At 42.6% G+C, this 27313-nt stretch overlaps 1 protein-coding gene across 10 annotated transcripts in view; it reads right to left on the reverse strand.

Annotated features, from left to right (window-relative positions):
- foxp1b (forkhead box P1b) overlaps positions 1–27313 on the reverse strand; it is a 346037-nt gene that overhangs the window by 51093 nt on the left and 267631 nt on the right. For 8 of the 10 annotated variants that reach the window (XR_013284556.1, XM_077529009.1, XM_077529011.1 and 5 more), the window contains one exon: positions 149–286. Coding sequence is in view for 9 of the 10 variants with exons in the window: in XM_077529009.1 (XP_077385135.1) it covers positions 149–286 (138 nt within the window). In the remaining variant the exon portion in view is untranslated. Of the gene's footprint in view, positions 1–148; positions 287–6163; positions 6466–27313 lie in introns of those variants that run through there. The other 2 variants (XM_077529017.1, XM_077529016.1) reach the window with 2 other exon arrangements.

Consider the following 27313-nt stretch of genomic DNA (forward strand, 5'->3'; position numbering starts at 1 on the left):
GGTATTGAACTTCCCTAGAGAAAAGCAATGTGTAATTAAACACATTTACATTTGCAACTGACTTCAGTTCCGTTAGCAACTTAATCCATTTGCATGCAGCACAACAGCTGAATGCTGCTCCACCATGCTTGATTTTGTGGCACCTTACCTGCTGTAACATGAGGGCCTGCTGCTGCTGGAGAAGAACCTGGAGCTGCTGAGGGCTCAGGACTTGCTGCTGAAGGATCTGCTGCATCTGCTGAGGAGTTATCACTTGAGGTGTCATCATAGCCACTGACACTGGAACCTGGACAGAAAAAAAAAAAGCACACGATGCTGTACTGTCAACCAATAACTTCAGTAGCATACCATTAACACTCGCCTACAACAGTGCATATGTATTTTGCCACTCCATCGCTCTAACAAAGAGAAAATTAAAGATGACAGCAAGCGACGCTTTCGGCAACATTCCTTGAGCACGCACACACACCCCTCGACATCACTGAGAATGATCTGCATCTCCGTGTTTGCCGTTTATAAAATATGGCAAATCCGCCATACCTGAGGACGGCAAACTCGTCGCACAACGCGGGACGTGTCATGTGAGAACATTTCATTAGCGTAGCTGTCAACACGGATCTGTGATTGTGACAATATGGAGCGCCCCCGGAGGAGAAGCCAGGCTGCCGAACATGCAGGCATCTAACAAACTCTTGAAAGGTGCGAGTGCGTAACTCGTCAAAGTCACTGATTTGCTGTGACACGAAAAAAGGCCCCAGAGTTGTCGGGGTGCCTTAATTGCTCATGTGTCGCGGGAAACTCGCCATTTATCTGCATGCATGCTGTCATATGCGATACCATTAAAAATGCTTTCCCTTGACATCTGAATGAGACAATACATTCTTTTTTTTTAATGTACATGAAAGTGTTTCCTTTCCCATTTTAGCAAATAATGTGTGTGTGTGTGAACGTGGGTTAAAGTATCAGGCAAGCTGGCGTTTGACAGTTAAGGTCACTCAAAATGGTATCCGAACTTAACGCTAAGCAAATCATACTATTTTGACATTTTCATGCATTTGTGATGGCAATTTTGATTTGAAATTCTCTGGAAACAGATTTCTTCAGTGCCAATCACCTGCATATCTCTAACATTTAAAGTTTGACCATTTATATAATACAGCAAAAATAAATATAGATAATGCGCTTATGCTTTCTTTAGTATGTAACATGCAGTGAGCTGTTCATCAAGCCTAGAGCCAATAACAGAGATTCAACCTTCATGCAGGACTATCACATTCTCTTTTTTTATTTTCCGCGGTTGTTGCAGGGGGTCGAAGAGGAAAACGCAATATTAAACCCCCACCCTCCCCCATTGTATCTTAATATGCAGTTCATCTTGAGTTTTGCACATTACTTGTCCTGTCATCTGCATACACACCCCCACTTCTAATTCCCTAATTTCACAGTCTTTTTCCTACAAGGTCTTTTTTCTCTTGGCATCACAAATTTTTATGAACTATTCTGAAGGTCAAGCAGGCGGCCCAATTTTTCTGACATGCAAACGTTAAACGTGATGTGAACGTAATTGATATTCATCCACTCTGCATGCTAGCCACAAATGCATTTGATAATTTCGTGAACATGTGTGTACATTCTTGTTACAGTACTAAAATGTGAGTGTGTGTGTGTGACAAAATAACATTATATTGGTGTTCAGAACCAAGTAAGAAAGGACATGCAACAAATTATCAGCTTTTTACACACAAGCACCTCTTACGCAGTAACTACAAATTTCACCAAGAGATTGTGCCAAAATTCTTTGTAATGAGAGACCAATATGTCTTTTTACAGGGCTGACACCGATTATTAGCAGTCAAGGAGACCAATGACCGATATTTGGAGCCAATATTAACTTGTAGTAAAAGGAATGTGTATATATATATATATATATATATATATATATGTTTAAAGCTAAATGAAAAGCTCAGCAAGTAAGCTCAGCATGTAAAAAGCTTCCGAAAGTTCTCTACAAAAAAATAATGTACTCTTATATAGCTATGTAAAATATAAATAAATAAATAAATAAATCCATAAATAAATAAATAAATAAATAAATAAATAAATAAATAAATAAATAAAGTAGTTCCCTGAAATTAACCTACTTTTAAATTGCTCTCTTATCGGCCTTCATTTTTTTTTTTAAAAGGCTGATGCCAATTTTCGTCTACATGCCAAATATCAGCGCCGATAATCAGTATATCCCGATTTTTTTACACCTCGTTTTATATCTTACTGTAACTTCCAGCATCTGACTCACAGCAACTACAGATTTTTTAGCTTGCGGTGAGCAAAAGCCTATTACAGACTCCCATTTTATTACCTATTTATTACCTATATACGACTGAGGTCATTAGCAGCAAGAGGGATTGTACGCTTCTTAACCTATTGATCAATGTAACTACTCCCATTTAATCCTGTGCTGAAGAGTGAAAACCTCCCACAAACGGGACGCTATCGAGAGGAGGGGCAGGGGGGAGCACTTTTAACTAGAAAATATCGCCCTGGCCTCTGTATCATTCCCATTTAACGCAAACACAAGACGTCAGTCGCCATTTCGAGTACTCCCATATGGTGTTCTCTGTTATCTCAGGGATTAATCCAGATGATTTACAAAAAATACATTACCATCTAAAGATAGAGACACTGGCACTGGGCTAATAACGAATGGGATCGAAAGAGCCCAGCTCTAATCTACTCGCAAATACGAAGGTGAAAAAAAAAAAAAAAAAAAAGACGACTTTTTCAGGATGCCAGAAATAGCTGACGTTTATGAATTTCATGAAGGTGTGGCACTCTCCAGGTGCCTCCCATACATAAACAATCAAACCTTAAACATTCTCACACAGCTGCAGACTGACAGAGGCAATCTAGTGTATAACCCGAGGCCCGCCGGATAAATACACGCGCTCATATACGTACACATTTACACAAGGAGAACATGTATACACATGCCCAACTTCCAGAAATTTGCCACATTGTGAAAATCTATAAAAATATTTAGTAATGTAAGATTGACAGCTGCGGTCAAAATATTTCATACCACCAAATTTTATGCGCCATGATTCTCGCGGCGTTCAGCTCACAACAAAAATGAAATATAAAAAAGTGACACACTGCTAACATCGACAAGAGCCAGCGATTCCAAGTTAATGAAGATGCTTCAGACACCGAGCTCCTCCCTCCAATCACAAGTGAGAGTACATCTGCTGCTGGTTGAAACGAGTCAAGGAGAAGGTGGAAAAAAAGATAACATTTAACACAAAAATAAGAGGATGAAAAACGAGAGGTGCATAGTAGCAGTGAGACGCGTCCGGGCTCACACATTTCACTTGCCGTTTGACAGAAAATAACAAGAGTTATCAAATTTTTATTTCTGATCCCTGTGGCCACCGTAGCATATCAACTTCCAATTTTAAAAATCATCTCCTGCATTAAAATGTGAGAAATGAAGATTTGATCTTATTCCTCAATGATATTTTTTAACCTAAATTCACACAAATCCAAGATCAAAAATGATTCGAAATGCAATTATTTTCAGTAAGATGTTTACAGTGCAGTAACTGTGAGGATTCGCAGCTTTGCAGCAAGTGTATAAAACAGGATTTTGACTCACTTCGTTCTAACTTTCTTTTTTCTTTCTTTTCTTTTTTTTTTTAGCTGGTCCACCGTTAGACTTAAACAAACAAACTGCTTGGCAATGCGGGTGAACTTATTCCAACAACAGCTGAGTAGTGTGCCTCACCCTGGTTCTCACCACTGCTGATGACAGGGTGCACAAAGGGCACACACACACACACGTGCACACGCATACACCATGAAAATGTTATTTTAGAATTAATTGTAAAACTAGATAGCATGCTAGTGATCTAACATAACAATATTAATCATTTAAAAAAACAGACATTTAAGGTGTATTTGCTCACTAAATAATAAAATGATAGACTAAATATGGAGAAAAATATACAAACGCTTCCTTCCTTCCCTATTTTGATATAAATGTCAAGTCCCTTGATCAAAGTTCTTGCCACACCACCAGATTTATATTTCACAACCAGAAAATATTCCAAACATGGAAGCTGGTTTACAAATTCAAGGATTACTCTACGATAGTAAAGGACGACAATGTTTGCTTTTATTTGATCTTTTTCCGACTAAACAATCTGTGGGTGTGAAGTGCACGCGTCTCCTGTTCGGTCTCTACACGGTTACGCAACGCCGTGTCTTTGAGACGCATTATTTGAGTCAATTGGGAATTAATTAAGGTCACAGCCTATAAATCCCTTTCCAATGTGACTGTAGTCAAAAGACAATGCTTGACATCCTGATACTGATTGCTCATATTATTCAGCAACGAACACCTAATCCTTGTTACCATGACGGCAGACAAGAAAAACACAAATTGTGTCGCCTCTCAACTCTTTAATGTTGAAAGGTTTTTATTCATTAATTTCTGAAATTAAGTCAAACTGTACAAAAAAAAGTTGTCAGTACTTGTCATTATCGTCATAGCCCTCTTTTTTTATATATATCAAAACTGAGTGGGGAAAAAGTTGACACATGCACCCTGGGTATTCAGCAACCCTTTACATCACTGAGCATCTCAAGGGGAATAAATGATCCCATCTAAAAGTGAGAAGTACATTCTCTTAGCCTTAAAAAAGACAGAATGAAAGCCTTTTTTTTTTTTTTTTTGAAGTAGTAGTTACACATTTCTGTGTCAGGGAATCAAGGGAAGAACAACACAGAGCAGCTGCCGGTACACGCTTTAGCTAAACTACTCCCCTGTCTCTACTCTTCTGTTCTGCCTGCTTGCTCCGCTGCAAAGCAAAGGCCACATTTGTAAAGGATATTGCCGTAAACTCGAGGGGACTGTGCCCCCTCTCGTGGCACACATCTTAGAATGTGCTTGGCCATGTTGAAGTTAAGAGATGATAGGTGCTGGCAGCCCCTCTTCTTGACAGGCCACTGCACAAATAACGCCCCTGCCTGAAAGGGCTAATGCACAACTAATGAACAATAAATCAACTTTGATTACAAACTGTCAAGCCAATCAGCTCGCACTCCAGCTCTCCCAAAGTGTGAGGCTCGCTCGGCACAGCTGTGCGGCATTACAGTGCACGTTGCCCTGTTGATGATGTTCTATTCTGCTCAACCAGCTGACAATCTGCTCCAGTTTTTCCACTTATACTTTTCCACCTACCCGCTTCCTGACCACTGAAGTAAAAGCTCAAATATGGTGTATAAAAGTTTGAAAATGAGAAGTTCATTCAAAAGTTGAATATAATTCTTAAAATTATTGAATAAGAATGTTTCAGTGATCACACATCTAAGCAGAACTTTGACAAAAGTATTCACGAACGACAGCGTGACTGTAATGTATTTTGTAATGATTGAGCTAAATACCAACTGTGTTCTTTTCCTTTCATTTACAGTAAAAAGAACAAGCAGAGCCTGGGTGATGATCATTTAAGTCATGACAAACTAACACAAACTTAACACATATTGAGGAGATTTCTGCAAATTTTGAATATCAATCTTTGAAAAAACAACAAACAAAATAGCACCAATAAAATACTTTGTTTAAAAATGACAACAACAACATTTATAGCAAATCAGCCACCTGTTTTCGTGGGAACTGGCCATAATTAAAACATCATACGGAACCACTCCAATTCTTGTTTAACTGGTTAGCCGACTGTCAGAAAAGTAAACAAGACTAAAGGAGAGAAAATTGCACTATAATTTACTACAATGAGTTCAGTATTAGAAGTAAGATGCACACGTCAGACAAGCAAGCATATTTCACAACCAAGTAAAAGTAACTACTCCAAACATCCTCATAAAAATCCAAAACAGACCCAAAGTATAGATAAGTACATTTAACATCTGTATTTTTGCTTCTCTTGTCAAAAAGCCTGCACAGTTTTCTTAACAGCAAAGTTGCCACTTCTGGATCACTCATACAAATGTTGTGTGACACATTTAACACATTCTAATGGCACAACATCAACAACAAGCACCCAATGCGCTCCCTTTTCTATTTTCCCCAGGTCCAATTAAACCGTCAAGTTTCTAATAAGCAAGAACGCTGGCTATATCAAAGAAGTCAATCATATTGACTAACCTGACAAACTCCATTTAGCTGGCAGGGTAAACAGAAAGCCGGGCCACGCGGTGTGGAGTGAAGCAGAGCGGAGAACACAGCAGCCACGGAAAGAGAGAGAGAGAGACAGAGAGCGAGGGAGAGAGAAAGAAACACACACGCACATACGCACAGTGGGAGAGAGCGAGAGCGAGAGTGAGAGAGGCAGCGTCAACGCAGGCAGGCTGAGAACGAGCTCTGTTGTGCTGTAGCGTCTCCAACCTTCTTCGGAATACAGACAGATTGCACGCGCAAGGTTACTCCCTGGCTGACAAGATACAAAACTATCCAATCAACCACACCCTTCTCCACCAATCACAAGCATCCCTCTAAACATCATCAATTCAAATGGGGCCACACAATGGGGAGCTGCAGGTGAACCCGTGGCTTTGTCTGGGTGGGGGGGGGAGGGGGGGGGGGGGGGCATTCAAAAAAAAAAAAAAAAAAGGAACAGTTGACCCTTTGACCTCGGCTGGGACTCTGGCCATGCTATTTGAACAATAGAAGCCCATAGACAAGAGGCCCTTTAATTAAACAACAGATAAGTAAACACAGCTATCCAGCGGAAAGAAAGGAAACTTGCCAGGCTATCAGGCCTTTATTGTTCTGCTCAATGGAAATGTTTATAGTGCCAGAACAAAAGACACAACTCAACAACAAATGAATAAACAACTCTGACACTGCATTATTTACACTTTCCTAGTTTCCCATGCGAGCCTTTGCCATCTTCAGAGTTGTATTTATGACAACAATTTGTTTTGCATCCCCACCTTTAAAGCTGAGTATCACAGCACAAAATCAAGTGTATTTGTTCATAAAAATTAACATGAAGGCTTATTTGAACTGACTCAAAAGGCTAATTTCTCCCAGTTGTGTCCCTCAAAAACTAAAAAAGAAGCAGCACTGCTAGCAGGCAATCTATTCAATGACATCCCAATGAGAGCAATTATTGTCATGATAACGTCACACTTTTCAAAAACACCCATGTGCAATACTCACTGAGCAGCCAAGACATGAGAAGAAAATAGAACTCTGCCACCTACTGGAGATTGGGCTTAACTACTCAAGGGGTTCGACAGCGGGAGGGAAAACAAGCCTGATGTGGTCTAACTTTTCTTTTTAACATATCAATCTGACTTGAATCACTGCCTACATGTGATTACTCATTCAAGAGTACATCTAAAGCTAATAAAAAGCTTGCAAGTTGCCATTAAAACCGATTCTAACAGTAATAAAAATAAATCAATTGAACAAAGAATACGAGCAAAGATTTAACACCTCACTTTGTTAATTATTGTGACAATAAACAGCAAGCAGCAAGTTTGATTTTAAACGCACATATCAACAAGCTATAAACCCCTGGCCAAGGATGAAGGAACGTTCACGGGATGCATTCCAGTCCGCAAACACATCGGTAAAACAAACAGAGCTAAACACAGAATCAGCATGGCAAGCCACTGCTCTCATCAGCTAATAACTAACAATGAGCTCAGCTAAGCTGGCCTGGCCTATATAAATTATTGACTGGGACACCTCAAGTGTTAAAAGTGACAATTCCAATATATATCATTGTGAATAATTCAACGGTGAAGAAGGTGCTTTTATTTTGTATCCGAGACAGCTCGCCCAAAACGACAGGCATGTGCACAGAGCTGCATGCGTGCTCTCAAAGCACACAAACGCACACACGCGGTGAGGCCAGGGCCGCACTCTTCTTCCTCCGCATCCTCCCTGGGGTGGCATGTCGACGTATTCTCAATAAAACACCTTCTTAGCAGTAATAGGCCACTGTTCTCATTTCAACACTCCCAACGGCCTTGTGATAAATTTAGCAGACACACAGTTCAAGCATCTCCTCTCACACACAGTCTTTCTAATACATTGCCTCCATGCCGGCACCATGTAAAATAATTACACTTTTGTGTCGATGTGATACACGGTATATAGATTTTATTTCCCTGCGCACAGAGAAACATCAGTAACCTTGGACTGCATCCCTGGTGATAGTTTTCAGGGAGTAGTGAGTGTTTGTGCCCATGACAGAGTGAATTGCATTATAAAACACTCCCATTTCCTGCTTGAGTTAAAGTGAAAGTACTGTAATGCCTGGTTAGGCTCAGCTCTGCTCCACTTTGGCTAAAGAAAACGATACAGCTCCAATTACAAAGTCTTCTCAAAACTCAAATGCAGCTAAGATAGAAGACCACCAGTATGCCAACCAGTGCCAGAGATTAGAAACACAAAAATACACTGAATCAAATGAAGTAGTAGACTCAGCTTTTGGAATGAGAACCATGCATAACCCAAACATATTTGTTTAATCATGGTGGTCGTTAAAAATAAATTGGTGGGAATTGGGGAGAATGGGGATCATTAAAATAGGAAAAATCCTAAATGTGAAAAAATCACAAAGAAAAAACCCCATCTAGAAATATGCAAATCCGCGGGTACCAAACTGCAAATATGAAGGTGTCGACTGCAGTTTTAGACTTAGACTTAGACTGGACTTTATTGATCCATTTTGGGATGGCTCCATCTGGGAAATTTACATTTCCAGCAGCAATAAGAACAGATAATAACATAAAACATAATTCAATCAATCAATAAATATGATCACCATTCACTACTAGATGGCAGACATGTCTTAATTGTACTTACACTGTCTTATACTAAAACGTGAGTAGGCCAAAAAAAAAATAAAAAAATGCGGCTTTGGAATGATATGCATGACAAACACAATACCTCAACAATATTAAAATTCTTAGTGAGTTGATTGTTTTGAAGAAAAAAAGGACAAAATAAGTTGTCCCGGTTGGTTCTTGTGGTTATTTGCTCGTTTGTTTCAAACACTTCTTGAGGGAATAGGATAGTAGTGGATCTTTTATACATGCATTGAAAAATGCATCATCAAAAATGAAACATATTAAGACCACCTATTTTGCATGTATGCACATAATTTGTTCAAAATAGCATTTATGCTATACCCCTGGTTAGGAAGTGTGAGGTCCTATGTGAGCCCCCAGTAGCATTGATGAAAAATGATGTCCCCCTCCAGCATTAAAGTTGCCCATCCCCGCTCTATTCAATATCAACTCAAATTTCAGCAGTCTGTGATATAATAACACATAGCATTCAATGTTATGACCCACAGTGGGATTTGAATGGGGTTGTATTTAAAAAAAAAAACTTCACACTCCTCTGCCCTCTAATTTAAGAGCAAAAGAATTAAGGAATTTTATGTTGGACTGATTCTTCCAAAATAATAATTTGCATCAATAAAGAATGAAATAAATCTAATAGTTGTACACGTTTTGCAGTTACTTCCTCAAACTATAAGGTATTTGTTTGTAAAGATGAAGGCAAGATTTACTCAAACTGAGCCTCAACACCCAAAAGAATCTGCAAAGCAACTTTCTATATATTAGCTCTTAATATTGGGAGTTGTTATTAATGCAATTGCTTTCAGTGGACCAATCTATCCAAAAAAGGCATGCAAATCACTTCAAACAGAATGCAGTGTGCTTGACAACAAGACAACAAGATACAGCGCCAGGAAACACTGATTTACACTCATTTTTAGGTTGAGTGACTGAATGGGTGAGTCAGAGGAGACGAGTGAGTAGGATGAAAATGTGAGAGAGCAAACTGCTTGCAGGGAAACATTAGAGCCCAAATGAAGGCCTGGAAATGATAGAAACGCTGCAAGTGCTGTGAGTGGAGCTGATTCGACACTCATCATCTTGGCTAGGAGAGAACGTGAAACACAGTAGACCCCCCCAAGTGCTTGTTTGCTGTGTGGAATTGGGACAGATGACTTCATTCTGACAGGATTACCCCAAACCTGGATTTAATCTATACAGTGCACATAATAAATTTTTACAACATGACAATGACAAAAGACGGCAAAAGAGACCTGGAGTTTCACGCGAGCATCAGTCTTGGTTTTGGGCTGATCATGAGGGACATACTGTCGCACCTCAAAGCCAGACACATGATTTCATTAGAATATCACCTCCAGACGTAACTCAACAGAGAGAAACATAACAACATGAACTCCTTTTGAGGATCACTCATTTCACTGAGGATTTATTTTTTACTTTTTAAAGAGCAAAATTCACATATCGACATCATTTGGTGGAAAGAAAAACTTAAAATTTGAGATAGGGAGGCAAAGCAACTTCGCTATCAATATAAATTTAAACCACACACAAGCTCATTGATTACAAAAACGGTGGTGTCCACAGAGCATCAAGTGATTTTTCTCACTTCAAGCTATTGCTTCATGAGTAGTTTTCCACATTTGTGTGGATATTTGAATAGACTGGTCCCTTGCTACTTTGTGGTTCACTTATCGTGTATTGGCTATATCGCAGATTTTTATTTCGGTTCAAAATTCCTATATTATGGGGTTTTATCTTGGGTTGTACCTCGCTATATCACAAATTTTGCAGAGATTATTAGACACCCCCACCCCAACACGGCACCCCCTGGCCCACCCCTCCAGGATTTACTGAATTCTTTATTTATGCTATTATATATATATTTTTCTTATTATATTTACAAAGTTAACGTGTGGGAACTATGTGGTGGCTTCATTATGACTCAGTAGAATAGTAACCCCCCCCCCCCCAACCAAAAACAAAAAATGTCCTCTACTTCGTGGAAATTTACCTATCATGGCATGGAACGACCTGCGAAAAGTGATGGAACACTGTATTCTATTCAATAAATATACCACAGATTTGTATATTTAGGGCCCGAGCAGCGACCGCTGCGAGGTCCCTATTGTTTTTCGATTGGATTATTATTATTATTATTAGGGCCCGAGCAGCGGCGGCACCGGCGGCGGTGCCGCTGCGAGGCCCTATTGTTTTTGTAGTTATTCTTCTTATTATTAGGGCCCGAGCAGCGACCGCTGAGAGGTCCCTATTGTTCCTGAAGGAATTCTTATTATTATTAGGGCCCGAGCAGTGACCGCTGTGAGGTCCCTATTGTTTCTGAAGGAATTCTTATTAGGGCCCGAGCAGCTGCGGCATCGGCTGCGGTGCCGCTGCGAGGCCCTATTGTTTTTGTAGGAATTCTTCTTATTAGGGCCCGAGCAGCGGCGGCGGCGGTGCCTCTGCGAGGCCCTATTGTTTTTCAAGGAATTCTTATTAGGGCCCGAGCAGCGACTGCTGCGAGGTCCCTATTGTTCCTGAAGGAATTCTTATTAGGGCCCGAGCAGCGGCGGCGGCGGTGCCGCTGCGAGGCCCTATTGTTTCTCAAGGAATTCTTATTAGGGCCCAAGCAGCGACTGCTGCGAGGTCCCAATTGTTCCTGAAGGAATTCTTATTAGGGCCCGAGCAGCGGCGGCACCGGCGGCGGTGCCGCTGCGAGGCCCTATTGTTTTTGTAGGAATTCTTATTATTATTAGGGCCCGAGCAGCGACCGCTGCGAGGTCCCTATTGTTCCTGAAGGAATTCTTATTATTAGGGCCCGAGCAGCGGCGGCACCGGCGGCGGTGCCGCTGCGAGGCCCTATTGTATTTGTAGGAATTCTTCTTATTAGGGCCCGAGCAGCGACCGCTGCGAGGTCCCTATTGTTCCTGAAGGAATTCTTATTAGGGCCCGAGCAGCGAGGCCCTATTGTTTTTGTAGGAATTCTTCTTATTATTATTCTTCTTATCCGCAATCGCATTTTTGAGACACTAAACGTGAACGAAAACTCACCAAACTTTACACGCACATCAGGCCTGGCGAAAAATTTGATATTTTAAAGTCGCCATACATGATAACAGAAAAATGGCTCTGTAGCGCCACCTACATAGGTTTAACGGATCCCTGTCCCGCTACGATTGTCCTACGGCTATGAAAATTGTGTGGCACCTGTAGCACATCCAGATGAACAAAAACCTCTTTGATAGTTGTACCCTAAAATAGACAGGAAGTGAGGTATGATCATTTGAATATCCAATTTTGGCCCATTTTTGCACATTTACAGGGGTCATACTTTTGCCCACTTCTCCTACACGGTTAACCCGATTGAGTTCAAACTTGGGATGTACCATCTCAACACCTGGGACAAAACCATGGTAAAAAATCTAAAGTTTTTGACATACTATATGACGGCGGCGGGGCATCAAATTTAGAGTTTCAAAATTCTTACTTAACGTAGTATTGCCGGTTGTACGTTTAACCTAGAGCTACGAAAATTGGTACACATATGTAACAGACTATGATCTACAAAAAAGTCCGTTGGTGCCATATGCTAAACCCAACAGGAAGTCCGCCAGAGGCGGGGCATCAAATTTTGCGTTTCAAAATTCTTACTTAAAGAAGCATTCCCGGCTGTACGTTTCACCTAGAGTTACCAAAATTTGAAGACATATGTAACAGCCCTCAAGGTACAAAAAACTCTTTTTGAACCATGTGCTAAACCTAACAGAAAGTCCACCATTTTGATTTACTTTGGAACGTGTTGCCATTTTTTTGGCCATTTCATAGGGGTCTTATTTTAACAAACTCCTCCTACAGAGTTTATCCGATCATCTTCAAACTTGGTGTGATTCATCTTAAGATGTTGACGATGAAAAGTTATTGAAACCTTTTTATTTCATCGCACGCTGTTGCCGTGGCATGCACTTTTTGCAAACGAAAAAAAAATCCTTCTTAATGAAGCATTCCCAGTTGTACGAAGCAGCTAGAGCTACGAAAATTTGTAGACATATGTAACAGCCCAAGATGTACAAAAAATTCTCTTGGTGCCATGTGCTAAACCCAACAGGAAGTCCCCCTGGGGCCGGGCATCACATTTTGAGCTAAAAAAACTCCTCTTTAACGAAGCATTCCCGGTTGTACGTTTTACCTAGAGTTACCAAAATTTGAAGACATATGTAACAGGCCTCGAGGTACAAAAAACCCCTTTTTGAAACATATGCTAACCCCAACAGGAAGTCCGCCATTTTGATTTACTTTGAAACGTGGTGCTATTTTTTTGGCCATTTCATAGGGGTCTTATTTTAACAAACTCCTCCTATAGAGTTTATCCGATCATCTTCAAACTTGTTGTGATTCATGTTAAGATGTTGACGATGAAAAGTTATTGAAACCTTTTTATTTCATCGCACGCTGTTGCCGTTGTAGCGATAATTGGGTCGTCTTTTGGACGAATTAATAATCTGGACGTTACAGAGGTAAATTGTATTTACCTCGATAACCTCTGGGGCACCACGTTTGTTTTTGCTTTGGGTTAACAGGAGCAAACAACGACCAAAATCCTTCTTTCATCAGTCATTGATAATCTAAAGTCGCCACACTCGATATTCAGTGGTTCGTTGTACTAACAAAAGAATAATAATCCACTCGGAAACACAGATGACTTAGGCGGAATATAGTTCATAAAACATGAATTTATTCACGATTGCTATACTACAGAATCAAAATACTGCCTATCTAACTATTCTACCGTCAGAAGAAAAGAAATAAAATAAAGCGAATGAAAATAAGGAAGGAATGCGAATGAATAAAGAAACAGGGAAAAGAGAAAATTTGACCTGCCAGATTTGTGATGTTTCAAACGTAAGTGGCACACAGTGGATACGCAGAGGTAGAAATCAAGCGCACTTACGAGACCTGGAGTTGCGTAGCAACGAACAGAAGTGGCGGCCTTTTTGACAAGGGGGAAAAATAGTCAATGTTCGTTGAAAAAGGCAAGAAAAAAAAGGGTTTATTCCACAGGTTAGCAAGGGAGCCACGCCAGGGGCCTGACGTAGTTGCGCGGCTCGTCCCTTGATTGGTTGGTCGACTTGGCGAGGTTGGTTCTGCCGGACGGCTGCCCGGTTCCAGTGTTGCAGCTCGGTCAGTACGCGCCTGCGTACGGGGAAGGCCAGCCGTTGGAGGTGCGTTGGCACTGCGGCGGAGCTCCACCGAGTAGCAGGTGCGGTGCGCGGCTTAGGTGCACAACCTTGAGTCCGGCGGTGCGTTGCAAGTGTACCCGGGACTGCGAAGGTCGGGCGGGTAAGCACCGATAGTGGAACAAAAAAACAAAAAAAAACGAAAGAGTCTTTAGTCAGCGTTGCAGTTGAACTTGCTTTGGCGTGGCGTGGAGCGAGGATCCGATCTCGTTAACGGATCCTGCCAGGAAAGAAAAAGGCCACGTGGTTTGCAAGTTTCTTAGGCAAAGAGTTCGAGCAGCCTGGCTGGGCCACTTACAAGTCGGGCCAGAGTTTTTGGAAGAGGCTTGTGAGAGCAGGAAGAGGGCAAGAGAGCAGGAAGAGGGCAAGAGAGCGGGCGGAGGTCTGCTCGTCCTCTTATAGTCTCTGGGTGGGGCGAGCAGGTGAAGGCACACCCTTCTGTTCGCTCGCGCAGACTTTAAGAGGAAAATTATTAAAAAGATTAATAATTTGGCATTAAATTTGGTCAGTCTGGCAAATCAGTTTTCCCACACACCCCGTTTAACACACATTGTAATTAATGCATCATAAACGCACTTGTGAGGTAACTTCTACTTGTCTAATCTGACTGAGCTGAGAGATATTGATTATCTTGCATTCTTTATGGAGGACACATGAAATAGGATGTTCATACACACAAAGATATAACATGAATCATTCGTAGTTCAGTTGTCTGTCAAGAATTATCATGGTATAGATGTGTAAAATGCGGTTACTTATGTGAATTGTCACTAAGGATAGTTCCAAGTTTCGCCACTTGGAGGTGTTGTTGCTCCATCTAGACGTTCCAGGAAGGGCGAGGCGCCAGAGTATCCTTTTGTGATTGATAAGAAGTCATGAACATTCCTTTGATCGGTCATTTGTGTATTCCAAACCATTGGAGCCATTTGTTCGGGCTCCGAGAAGACTGCTTGAAATACACTCCTTCGGCAGACGCATAAATTCCTTTGTCACCTGGTCAGTGGCTTCAAAAGAGTTTTGTTGGTGGCTGGGTAACCACCTGTAGGGCTGACCCGGCTGGATCCTGTCTGGGCAGTGGCATATTCATGCACTGCAGAGAATTTTCTTTAAGAGAAGCAAACTAAAAAAAAAAATTAGAGGGTGAAATGGACCTAGGCAATAGTTGTTACACCGTGGCATGCACTTTTTGCAAATGAAAAAAAATCCTTCTTAATGAAGCATTCCCAGTTGTACGAAGCAGCTAGAGCTACGAAAATTTGTAGACATATGTAACAGCCCAAGATGTACAAAAAATTCTCTTCGTGCCATGTGCTAAACCCAACAGGAAGTCCCCCAGGGGCCGGGCATCACATTTTGAGCTAAAAAACTCCTCTTTAATGAAGCATTCCCGGTTGTACGTTTTACCTAGAGTTACCAAAATTTGAAGACATATGTAACAGTCCTCGAGGTACAAAAAACCCTTTTTGAAACATATGCTAACCCCAACAGGAAGTCCGCCATTTTGATTTACTTTGAAACGTGTTGCCATTTTTTTGGCCATTTCATAGGGGTCTTATTTTAACGAACTCCTCCTATAGAGTTTATCTGATCATCTTCAAACTTGGTGTGATTCATCTTAAGATGTTGACGATGAAAATTTATTGAAAGCTTTTTATTTCGTCGCACGCTGTTGTCGTGGCATGCACTTGTTTGCAAAGGAAAAAAAATCCTTCTTAATGAAGCATTCCCAGTTGTACGAAGCAGCTCGAGCTACGAAAATTTGGAGACATATGTAACAGCCCGCGATGTACAAAAAAAGTCTCTTGGTGCCATGTACTAAACCCAACAGGAAGTCCCCCAGGGGCCGGGCATCACATTTTGTGCTAAAAAAAACCCCCTCCTCTTTAACGAAGCATTCCCGGTTGTACGTTTCACCTAGAGCTATGATAATTTGCAGGCATACATAAGAGCCCACGATGTACAAAAAAAAGTCTCTTGGAACCATATGCTGAACTAAACAGGAAGTCTGCCATTTTGATTTACTTTGGTATTTGTAGCCACTTTTTGGGGCCTTTTATAGGGGTCATATTTTCTGCAAAACTTATCACATCGTCTTCATTCTTTGGCATGTCTTCATATTTAAGATGAAAAGTTATTGAAATTTTTTATTTTGTCACACGCCTTTGCTGTAGCGATGCATTGTTTGCAAAGATTTTTTTTTTTAGAGAGTCTAAACATGGGCAAAAACGCACAAAATTTTGCACACAGATCAGATATCTCACGAACATGAATATTTTATAATTTGTTGTGCAATTTGTAATAAATGGCTCAATAGCGCCGTCTAGATATTTTTATGAAGTATATCCGATTATATGGTTCAGCTAGATGTGTGAATATTGGGAGGCATACCTATCAGCCTAATATCTCCAGAAATTATTCTATAGCCATGTGCCAATCCATTTTGATTTTATTTTAATTGTGCATCATTTTTGGCCTTCCATGAAACTTTGCAAACACAAAGCATGTCAAAAACATTTACAATTTAGACGGTTTCCTATGAAACAGTACCCCAACATGCCAGTACCCCGACATGCAAATACCCCAACGTGGCCCAGGTTGCGAGGGCCCTTTATAGCTGCTCGCAGCTCTAGTTATTATTAGGGCCCGAGCAGCGGCGGCGGCGGTGCCGCTGCGAGGCCCTATTGTTTTTGTAGGAATTCTTATTATTATTAGGGCCCGAGCAGCGACCGCTGCAAGGTGTCACGCCGCCACCTGCGTGACAGGCCATGCTTTTATTTTGTTATCCATGTTTCCTGTATTATTGTGAAAATCCTAAACTCTCCTATCACTCCAGGTCACTTACCCTTCCTGCCGCTCCATAATCACCGGTCCCCGCCCATGATTACGAACACCTGCCACCAATCAGACTGACAATAAAAGCCACCCACATTCTACCCTCAGGGCCGAAGTGTCACCGTCAGTGCATGGAAGCGTCCACAGTCCTCATGTCCTTGTTCCTGTTGCCTAGCGTTGTTGCCTTGTTTTTGTGCCTTTTCCTCCCTTTTGGAGCGCCTTTCGTTACCCCTTTTGCCTTGTGCCCTTTTTCCTCCCTAGCGGAGCGCTTTCTGTTGTCCCCAGTACCCTTTGCCTGTTTTTTCCTCCCTAGTGGAGCGCCTTTTGTTCTCCATTTTTTCCCCTCCCTGTTCTCCTCTCAGTTTGAGAGGAGACCACTGTTGGCCGGAAATAAACCTGCTGCCTTGGTGGCCTACCTTACGCCTGCGTCTGAGTCCTACCTGACCCCGCCTTGTCAGTACACTTCGGCCAGCATGGACCCAGCAGGAAAGGTCGAGGCTGCGCTGCAGAGCCTAGAGGTCCGGCTTGCCAACCAGGAAAAGATTCAGCAAGCCGTGATTTCGGAGCTGAAGGAGCTGTCGAGCCAGGTCCACGAACTGGTGAGCCAATCGCGGCGTCGGGCTCCAGCCCCCACCGGACAGCTACCCCTCCCCGAACTCTCTGTCCCGACCACGTCATTCACCGGGGTAGGATTGAGACTGGCCTCCCCAGAACGATACTCCGGTGAACCTGGACAATGTCAGACCTTTCTCACGGAGTGTGACATCCATTTTGAACACTCACCACAGGCATTTTCCACAGCTCGGTCCCGGGTAGCCTTCATGGTGTCCCACCTGACTGGACGAGCTAAGACCTGGGCAACCGCGGAATGGGCCAGGGGCTCCTCGGTCTGCCAGAATGTACAGGATTTTCAAGCCGCCTTGCGCCAGGTCTTTGATCCCGACAACAATGACCGAGAGAAGGCACGAGCATTGAGCCGGCTCCAACAAGGCAAAGAACCCGTCAACGATTACGCAATACGTTTTCGCACATTGGCCACAAACAGTGGCTGGAATTCCACAGCATTACAGGACCATTTTCTGAAAGGACTCTCACCCGCCATCCAAGAACTCCTGATACCCGTGGACCTTCCCACCGACTTGGATGCTCTGATCTCCCTAGCGATCCGGGCTGATCATCGTCGACGGGAGTTGACCAAGTCCAGCGGGCACCATAGAAGGGTAGAACCAACCCCCTTGTCATCGCCAATGGAAATTGAAATGCCACAGCTCATCTTGCCTCCCCGACCTGCGCCAAGGGAAGTGCGGAACGTCGAGGAGGAACCCATGCAGCTTGGTCGGGCCCAGTTAACCACAGAGGAGCGACAGCGTCGCCGCCAAGAAGGCCGCTGCTTCTACTGTGGTGAACTTGGTCATCTGGTGGGAACTTGCACCGTGAAAAGAGGTTCACCGGTGAGTTTCCCGTCACCCCGACCTGTTAAGACACAACGAATCACGCAAGCCCAGATACGCCACCATGCTATGACCATTGACATGCCAGCACTCATCGATTCCGGTTACGACGAGAGCCTCATGGACTGGGGCCTCGTTGAGCAAGTACGAGCCACCACCGAACCCCTTCCCCGGATCATCCAGGCCAGAGCCCTGAATGGCAAGGAGCTCTTCAACATCACCCACATCACCGAACCCCTGGAAGTACAAATTGGACAACATGTTGAGAATCTCCGTTTCCACGTAATCCAAGCTTTGTCTCCCACTTTGGTACTGGGATATCCTTGGCTACGTCAACACAACCCCCGAATTGACTGGAACTCCGGGAATATACTGGATTGGGGAAAAGATTGTAGGGATCACGTTTTGGACCAATCAGCGACCAGTGCATCCTCAGCCGCAGTCAACCTGGTCACCCTTGAGTCTCTCGCTCCTGAACCTCGCCAGTCACCGCCTCAAGCCCCCGAGTCTCGCCGGGCGCATCTCCAAGACCCTGAGCCACACCAAGTCTCTGCATCATGTCACGCCAAGTCTCTGCATCAGGTCACGCCAAGTCTCTGCATCACGCCGACCAAGCCAAAGCCGACCAAGCCAAAGCCGACCAAGCCAAAGCCGACCAAGCCAAAGCCGACCAAGCCAAAGCCGTCCACGCCAAAGCCGTCCACGCCAAAGCCGTCCACGCCAAAGCCGTCCACGCCAAAGCCTACCACACCACGCCAGGTCGGCCCAGCCTGTCCTGCCACGCCAAGCCAGCCAAGCCTGCCACGTCTCGCCAGGTCTGCCAAGCCTGTCACGCCAATTCTGCCACGTTTGCCAAGCCTGCCACGCCTCGTCAAGTCTGCCAAGCTTGCCACGCCACGTCTGTTACGCCTCGCCAAGTCACGTCAAGTCCGCCCGCGGACTCTTCTATCGGGAACATCCTGAACGGCCCCTTGTCTGGCTTCATGGTCGCCCTCCTGGACTGCCCTTTTGTCTGGGACGGAGGGGTGGGCCGTGTTCCCACCTCCGTGCCCCCTTCCGCCCGCCCTTGTTTTTGGACTCTATGGGTCGGATGGCCGTCAGGAGCCGGCCATTGAGGGGGGGGTACTGTCACGCCGCCACCTGCGTGACAGGCCATGCTTTTATTTTGTTATCCATGTTTCCTGTATTATTGTGAAAATCCTAAACTCTCCTATCACTCCAGGTCACTTACCCTTCCTGCCGCTCCATAATCACCGGTCCCCGCCCATGATTACGAACACCTGCCACCAATCAGACTGACAATAAAAGCCACCCACATTCTACCCTCAGGGCCGAAGTGTCACAGTTAGTGCATGGAAGCGTCCCACAGTCCTCGAGTCCTTGTTCCTGTTGCCTTGTTGTTTTGCCTTGTTTTTGTGCCTTATCCTCCACAGCGGAGCGCCCTTAGTTACCCCTTGTGCCTTGAGCCTTGTTTCCTCCCTAGCGGAGCGCCTTTTGTTGTCCCCTGTACCTTTTGCCTGTTTTTTCCTCCCCAGTGGAGCGTTTTTAGTTCTCCACTTTTTGATCCCCCTTTCTCCTCTCAGTGTGAGAGGAGACAGCTGCTGACCGGCAATAAACCTGTTGCCTTTGTGGCCTACCTTTATCCTGCGTCTGAGTCCTACCTCTCCTCGTCGTGTCACAAGGTCCCTATTGTTCCTGAAGGAATTCTTATTATTAGGGCCCGAGCAGCGGCGGCGGCGGTGCCGCTGCGAGGCCCTATTGTTTTTGTAGGAATTCTTCTTCTTCTTATTAGGGCCCGAGCAGCGACCGCTGCGAGGTCCCTATTGTTCCTGAAGGAATTCTTATTATTAGGGCCCGAGCAGCGGCGGCGGCGGAGCCGCTGCGAGGCCCTATTGTTTTTGTAGGAATTCTTATTATTATTATTAGGGCCCGAGCAGCGGCGGCGGCGGTGCCTCTGCGAGGCCCTATTGTTTTTGTAGGAATTCTTCTTATTATTAGGGCCCGAGCAGCGGCGGTGCCGCTGCGAGGCCCTATTGTTTTTGTAGGAATTCTTATTATTATTAGGGCCCGAGCAGCGGCGGCGGCGGTGCCGCTGCGAGGCCCTATTGTTTTTGTAGGAATTCTTATTATTATTAGGGCCCGAGCAGCGGCGGCGGCGGTGCCGCTGCGAGGCCCTATTGTTTTTGTAGGAATTCTTCTTATTATTATTATTCTTATTCTTATTATTCTTCTCCGCAAACAATCGCATTTTTGAGACACTAAACGTGACCGAAAACTCACCAAACTTTACACGCACATCAGGCCTGGCGAAAAATTTGATATTTTAAAGTCGCCATACATGATAACAGAAAAATGGCTCCTTAGCGCCCCCTACATAGGTTAAACGGATCCCTGTCCCGCTACGATTGTCCGACGGCTATGAAAATTGTGTGGCACCTGTAGCACATCCCAATGAACAAAAACCTCTTTGAAGTGTGTACCCTAAAATAGACAGAAAGTGAGGTATGAGTATTTAAATGTCCAATTTTTGCCAATTTTTGCACATTTACAGGGGTCATACTTTTGCCCGCTTCTCCTACACGGTTAACCCGATTGACTTCAAACTTGGGATGTACCATCTCAACACCTGGGACAACATCATTGTGAAAAATGAAAAGTTTTTGATATACTATATGACGGCGGCGGCGCATCAAATTTAGAGTTTAAAAATTCTTACTTCACGAAGCATTGCCGGTTGTACGTTTAATCTAGAGCTACGAAAATTGGTACACATATGTAACAGGCTATGACCTACAAAAAACTCTTTTTGAACCATATGCTAAACCTAACAGGAAGTCCACCATTTTGATTTATTTTGGAACGTGTTGCCATTTTTTTGGCCATTTCATTGGGGTCTTATTTTAACGAACTCCTCCTACAGTGTTTATCCGATCATCTTCAAACTTGGTGTGATTCATCTTAAGATGTTGAAGATGAAAAGTTATTGAAAGCTTTGTATTTCGTCGCACGCTGTTGTCATGGCATGCACTGTTTTTAAAGGAAAAAAAATATCCTTAAAGAAGCATTCCCATTTGTACGAAGCAGCTAGAGCTACGAAAATTTGTAGACATATGTAACAGCCCAAGATGTACAAAAAAGTCTCTTGGTGCCCTGTGCTAAACCCAACAGGAAGTCCCCCAGGGGCCGGGCATCACATTTTGAGCTAAAAAACTCCTCTTTAACAAAGCATACCCGGCTGTACGTTTCACCTAGAGTTACCAACATTTGTAGAGGTATATAACAGCCCTCGAGGTACAAAAAACTCTTTTTGAACCATATGCTAAACCTAACAGGGCGTCCGCCATTTTGATTTACTTTGGAATGTGTTGCCATTTTTTTGGGCCATTTCATAGGGGTCATATTTTAACAAACTCCTCCTACAGAGTTTATCCGATCATCTTCAAACTTGGTGTGATTCATCTTAAGATGTTGAAAATGAAAAGTTATTGAAAGTTTTTTATTTCATCACACGCTGTTGTCGTGGCATGCACTTTTTGCAAAGGAAAAAAATCCTTCTTAATGAAGCATTCCCAGTTGTACGAAGCAGCTAGAGCGACGAAAAATTGTAGACATATGTAACAGCCCAGGATGTACAAAAAAGTCTCTTGGTGCCATGTGCTAAACCCAACAGGAAGTCCCCCAGGGGCCGGGCATCACATTTTGAGCTAAAAAACTCCTCTTTAACGAAGCATTCCCGGTTGTACGTTTCACCTAGCGCTATGATAATTTGCAGGCATACATAAGAGCCCATGATGTACAAAAAAAAAGTCTCTTGGAACCATGTGCTAAACCAAACAGGAAGTCTGCCATTTTGATTTATGATGGGATTTGTTGCCATTTTTTGTGGCCTTTTTCAGGGGTCATATTTTAACGAACCCCTCCTACAAAATTTATCCGACTGTCTTCAAACTTGGTGTGTTTCATCTTAAGATGTTTAAGATGCAAAGTAATCGAAAGTTTTTTATTTTGTAACACGCTGTTGCCATAGCAATGCATTGTTTGTCAAGTGCTGCTTTTTTTTTTTTTATACACATGAAAACTCATGAAACTTTGCAAACACATCAGACTTGTCATGAACATGAATTTTCAGAGATTTATTGTGCAATTTGCAATAAATAGCGCCCTCTAGACATTTTTACGAAGCATTTCCGATTGTATGATTATGCTAGAACTACAAAAAAGTATTATGTAGCCATTTGCCAAACCAAAGAGGAAGACCGCTATTTTGATTTTAATTTGGGAATTATACATCATTTTTGGCCTTTTTCATGAAACTTTGCACAGACAAGGCATGGAAAAAACTAACATTTTAAATGGTCCTTGTTCCATGTAACAGTACCCCAACGTGCCAGTACCCCGACGTGCAAGTAACCCAACGTTGTGCTCAATAGCGCCCTCTATGCATTGTTATGGAGCATTTCCAATTGTATGATTCAAGCGATACACAACTAAAGATGACTTGACCTAGATTTGTGAAAACTGGGAGGCATACCTATTAGCTTAAGACCTACAAAAAGTATTCTGTAGCCGTATGCTAAACCTAAAAGGAAGTCCGCCATTTTGAATTTATTTTGGGAATTGCGCACCATATTTTGCGTTTTGATTAAACTTTGCACACACAAGGCTTGTCAAAAACATTTTAGATGGTCCTTGTCCTATTTGACAGTACCCCAACGTGCCAGTACCCCGACGTGCAAGTACCCCAACGTGGCCCGGGTTGCGAGGGCCCTTTATAGCTGCTCGCAGCTCTAGTTAGGGCCCGAGCAGCGACCGCTGCGAGGTCCCTATTGTTTTTCAAGGAATTCTTATTCTTCTTCTTTTTATTAGGGCCCGAGCAGCGGCGGCGGCGGTGCCGCTGCGAGGCCCTATTGTTTTTGTAGGAATTCTTCTTATTATTATTATTCTTATTATTATTCTTCTCCGCAAACAATCGCATTTTTGAGACACTAAACGTGACCGAAAACTCACCAAACTTTACACGCACATCAGGCCTGGCGAAAAATTTGATATTTTAAAGTCGCCATACATGATAACAGAAAAATGGCTCCTTAGCGCCCCCTACATAGGTTAAACGGATCCCTGTCCTGCTACGATTGTCCGACGGCTATGAAAATTGTGTGGCACCTGTAGCACATCCCAATGAACAAAAACCTCTTTGAAGTGTGTACCCTAAAATAGACAGAAAGTGAGGTATGAGTATTTAAATGTCCAATTTTGGCCCAGTTTTGCATATTTACAGGGGTCATACTTTTGCCCGCTTCTCCTACACGGTTAACCCGATTGACTTCAAACTTGGGATGTACCATCTCAACACCTGGGACAACATCATTGTGAAAAATGAAAAGTTTTTGATATACTATATGACAGCGGCGGCGCATCAAATTTAGAGTTTAAAAATTCTTACTTCACGAGGCATTGCCGGTTGTACGTTTAATCTAGAGCTACGAAAATTGGTACACATATGTAACAGACTATGACCTACAAAAAACTCTTTTTGAACCATATGCTAAACCTAACAGGAAGTCCACCATTTTGATTTATTTTGGAACGTGTTGCCATTTTTTTGGCCATTTCATTGGGGTCTTATTTTAACGAACTCCTCCTACAGTGTTTATCCGATCATCTTCAAACTTGGTGTGATTCATCTTAAGATGTTGAAGATGAAAAGTTATTGAAAGCTTTGTATTTCGTCGCACGCTGTTGTCATGGCATGCACTGTTTGCAAAGGAAAAAAAGTATCCTTAAAGAAGCATTGCCAGTTGTACGAAGCAGCTAGAGCTACGAAAATTTGTAGACATATGTAACAGCCCAAGATGTACAAAAAAGTCTCTTGGTGCCCTGTGCTAAACCCAACAGGAAGTCCTCCAGGGGCCGGGCATCACATTTTGAGCTAAAAAAAACTCCTCTTTAACAAAGCATACCCGGCTGTACGTTTCACCTAGAGTTACCAAAATTTGTAGAGGTATATAACAGCCCTCGAGGTACAAAAAACTCTTTTTGAACCATATGCTAAACCTAACAGGACGTCCGCCATTTTGATTTACTTTGGAATGTGTTGCCATTTTTTTTTGGCCATTTCATAGGGGTCATATTTTAACAAACTGCTCCTACAGAGTTTATCCGATCATCTTCAAACTTGGTGTGATTCATCTTAAGATGTTGAAAATGAAAAGTTATTGAAAGTTTTTTATTTCGTCACACGCTGTTATCGTGGCATGCACTTTTTGCAAAGGAAAAAAATCCTTCTTAATGAAGCATTCCCAGTTGTACGAAGCAGCGAGAGCGACGAAAAATTGTAGACATATGTAACAGCCCAGGATGTACAAAAATGTCTCTTGGTGCCATGTGCTAAACGCAACAGGAAGTCCCCCAGGGGCCGGGCATCACATTTTGAGCTAAAAAACTCCTCTTTAACGAAGCATTCCCGGTTGTACGTTTCACCTAGCGCTATGATAATTTGCAGGCATACATAAGAGCCCACGGTGTACAAAAAAGTCTCTTGGAACCATGTGCTAAACCAAACAGGAAGTCCGCCATTTTGATTTATGATGGGATTTGTTGCCATTTTTTGTGGCCTTTTTCAGGGGTCATATTTTAACGAACCCCTCCTACAAAATTTATCCGACTGTCTTCAAACTTGGTATGTTTCATCTTAAGATGTTTAAGATGCAAAGTAATCGAAAGTTTTTTATTTTGTCACACGCTGTTGCCATAGCAATGCATTGGAATTGCACACCATATTTTGCGTTTTGATTAAACAGACAAAGCATTCCCGGTTGTACGTTTCACCTAAAGCTATGATAATTTGCAGGCAAACATAAGAGCTCAGGATGTACAAAAAAGTCTCTTGGAGCCATATGCTAAACCAATCAGGAAGTCCACCATTTTGATTTACGTTGGGATTTGTAGCCATTTTTTGTGGCCTTTTTTAGGGGTCATATTTTAACGAACTCCTCCTACAAAATTTATCCGACTGTCTTCAAACTTGGTGTGCTTCATCTTAAGATGTTTAAGATGCAAAGTTATCGAAAGTTATTTATTTTGTCGCACGCCGTTGTCATGGCGATGCATTGTTTGCCAAGTAAAATGCTGCTTTTTTTTTTTGGTCTAAACATGTGCAAAAACTCAGGAAACTTTACACACACATCAGGCTTGTCATCAGCATGAATATTTTAGAGATTTCTTATTCAATTTGCAATAAATGGTTCAATAGCGCCCTCTAGACATTTTTATGAAGCTTTTGCAAATGTTTTGTGTTTTATGATTCAGCTAGATTTGTAAAAATTGGGATACCTATCAGCCTAAGACTTACAAAAAGGTTTCTAAAGCCATATGCTGAATCAAAAAGGAAGTCTGCCATTTTGATTTACTTTGTTATTTGTAGCCATTTTTTGGGGCCTTTTATAGGGGTCATATTTTCAACAGAACTTATCAGATCGTCTTCATTCTTTGGCGTGTTTCATCTTAAGATACATGAATATTTTATTTAGAGATTTGTTGTGCAATTTGTAATAAATGGCTCAATAGCGCCCTCTAGACATTTTTATGAAGTCTTTCCGATTATATGATTCAGCTAGATGTGTGAATATTGGCAGGCATGCCGAATATATTCAAAAAGTATTCTATATAGCCATGTGCCAATGCATTTTGATTTTATTTTGTTAATTGTGCATCGTTTTTGGCCTTTCCATGAAACTTTAAAAACACAAAGCACGGCAAAAACGTTTACAATTTAGATGGTTTCCTATTTGACAGTACCCCAACATGCCAGTACCCCGACGTGCAAATACCCCAACGTGGCCCGGGTTGCGAGGGCCCTTTATAGCTGCTCGCAGCTCTAGTTATTATTATTATTATTCTTATTATTATTCTTCTCCGCAAACGATCACATTTTTGAGACACTAAACGTGACCGAAAACTCACCAAACTTTACACGCACATCAGGCCTGGCGAAAAATTTGATATTTTAAAGTCGCCATACATGATAACAGAAAAATGGCTCCTTAGCGCCCCCTACATAGGTTAAACGGATCCCTGTCCCGCTACGATTGTCCGACGGCTATGAAAATTGTGTGGCACCTGTAGCACATCCCAATGAACAAAAACCTCTTTGAAGTGTGTACCCTAAAATAGACAGAAAGTGAGGTATGAGTATTTAAATGTCCAATTTTTGCCAATTTTTGCACATTTACAGGGGTCATACTTTTGCCCGCTTCTCCTACACGGTTAACCCGATTGACTTCAAACTTGGGATGGACCATCTCAACACCTGGGACAACATCATTGTGAAAAATGAAAAGTTTTTGATATACTATATGACGGCGGCGGCGCATCAAATTTAGAGTTTAAAAATTCTTACTTCACGAGGCATTGCCGGTTGTACGTTTAATCTAGAGCTACGAAAATTGGTACACATATGTAACAGACTATGACCTACAAAAAACTGTTTTTGAACCATATGCTAAACCTAACAGGAAGTCCACCATTTTGATTTATTTTGGAACGTGTTGCCATTTTTTTGGCCATTTCATTGGGGTCTTATTTTAACGAACTCCTCCTACAGTGTTTATCCGATCATCTTCAAACTTGGTGTGATTCATCTTAAGATGTTGAAGATGAAAAGTTATTGAAAGCTTTGTATTTCGTCGGACGCTGTTGTCATGGCATGCACTGTTTTTAAAGGAAAAAAAAATATCCTTAAAGAAGCATTCCCATTTGTACGAAGCAGCTAGAGCTACGAAAATTTGTAGACATATGTAACAGCCCAAGATGTACAAAAAAGTCTCTTGGTGGCCTGTGCTAAACCCAACAGGAAGTCCCCCAGGGGCCGGGCATCACATTTTGAGCTAAAAAACTCCTCTTTAACAAAGCATACCCGGCTGTACGTTTCACATAGAGTTACCAACATTTGTAGAGGTA

Source organism: Festucalex cinctus, chromosome 8 (assembly GCF_051991245.1).
Source record: "Festucalex cinctus isolate MCC-2025b chromosome 8, RoL_Fcin_1.0, whole genome shotgun sequence".
Lineage (NCBI taxonomy): Eukaryota > Metazoa > Chordata > Actinopteri > Syngnathiformes > Syngnathidae > Festucalex > Festucalex cinctus.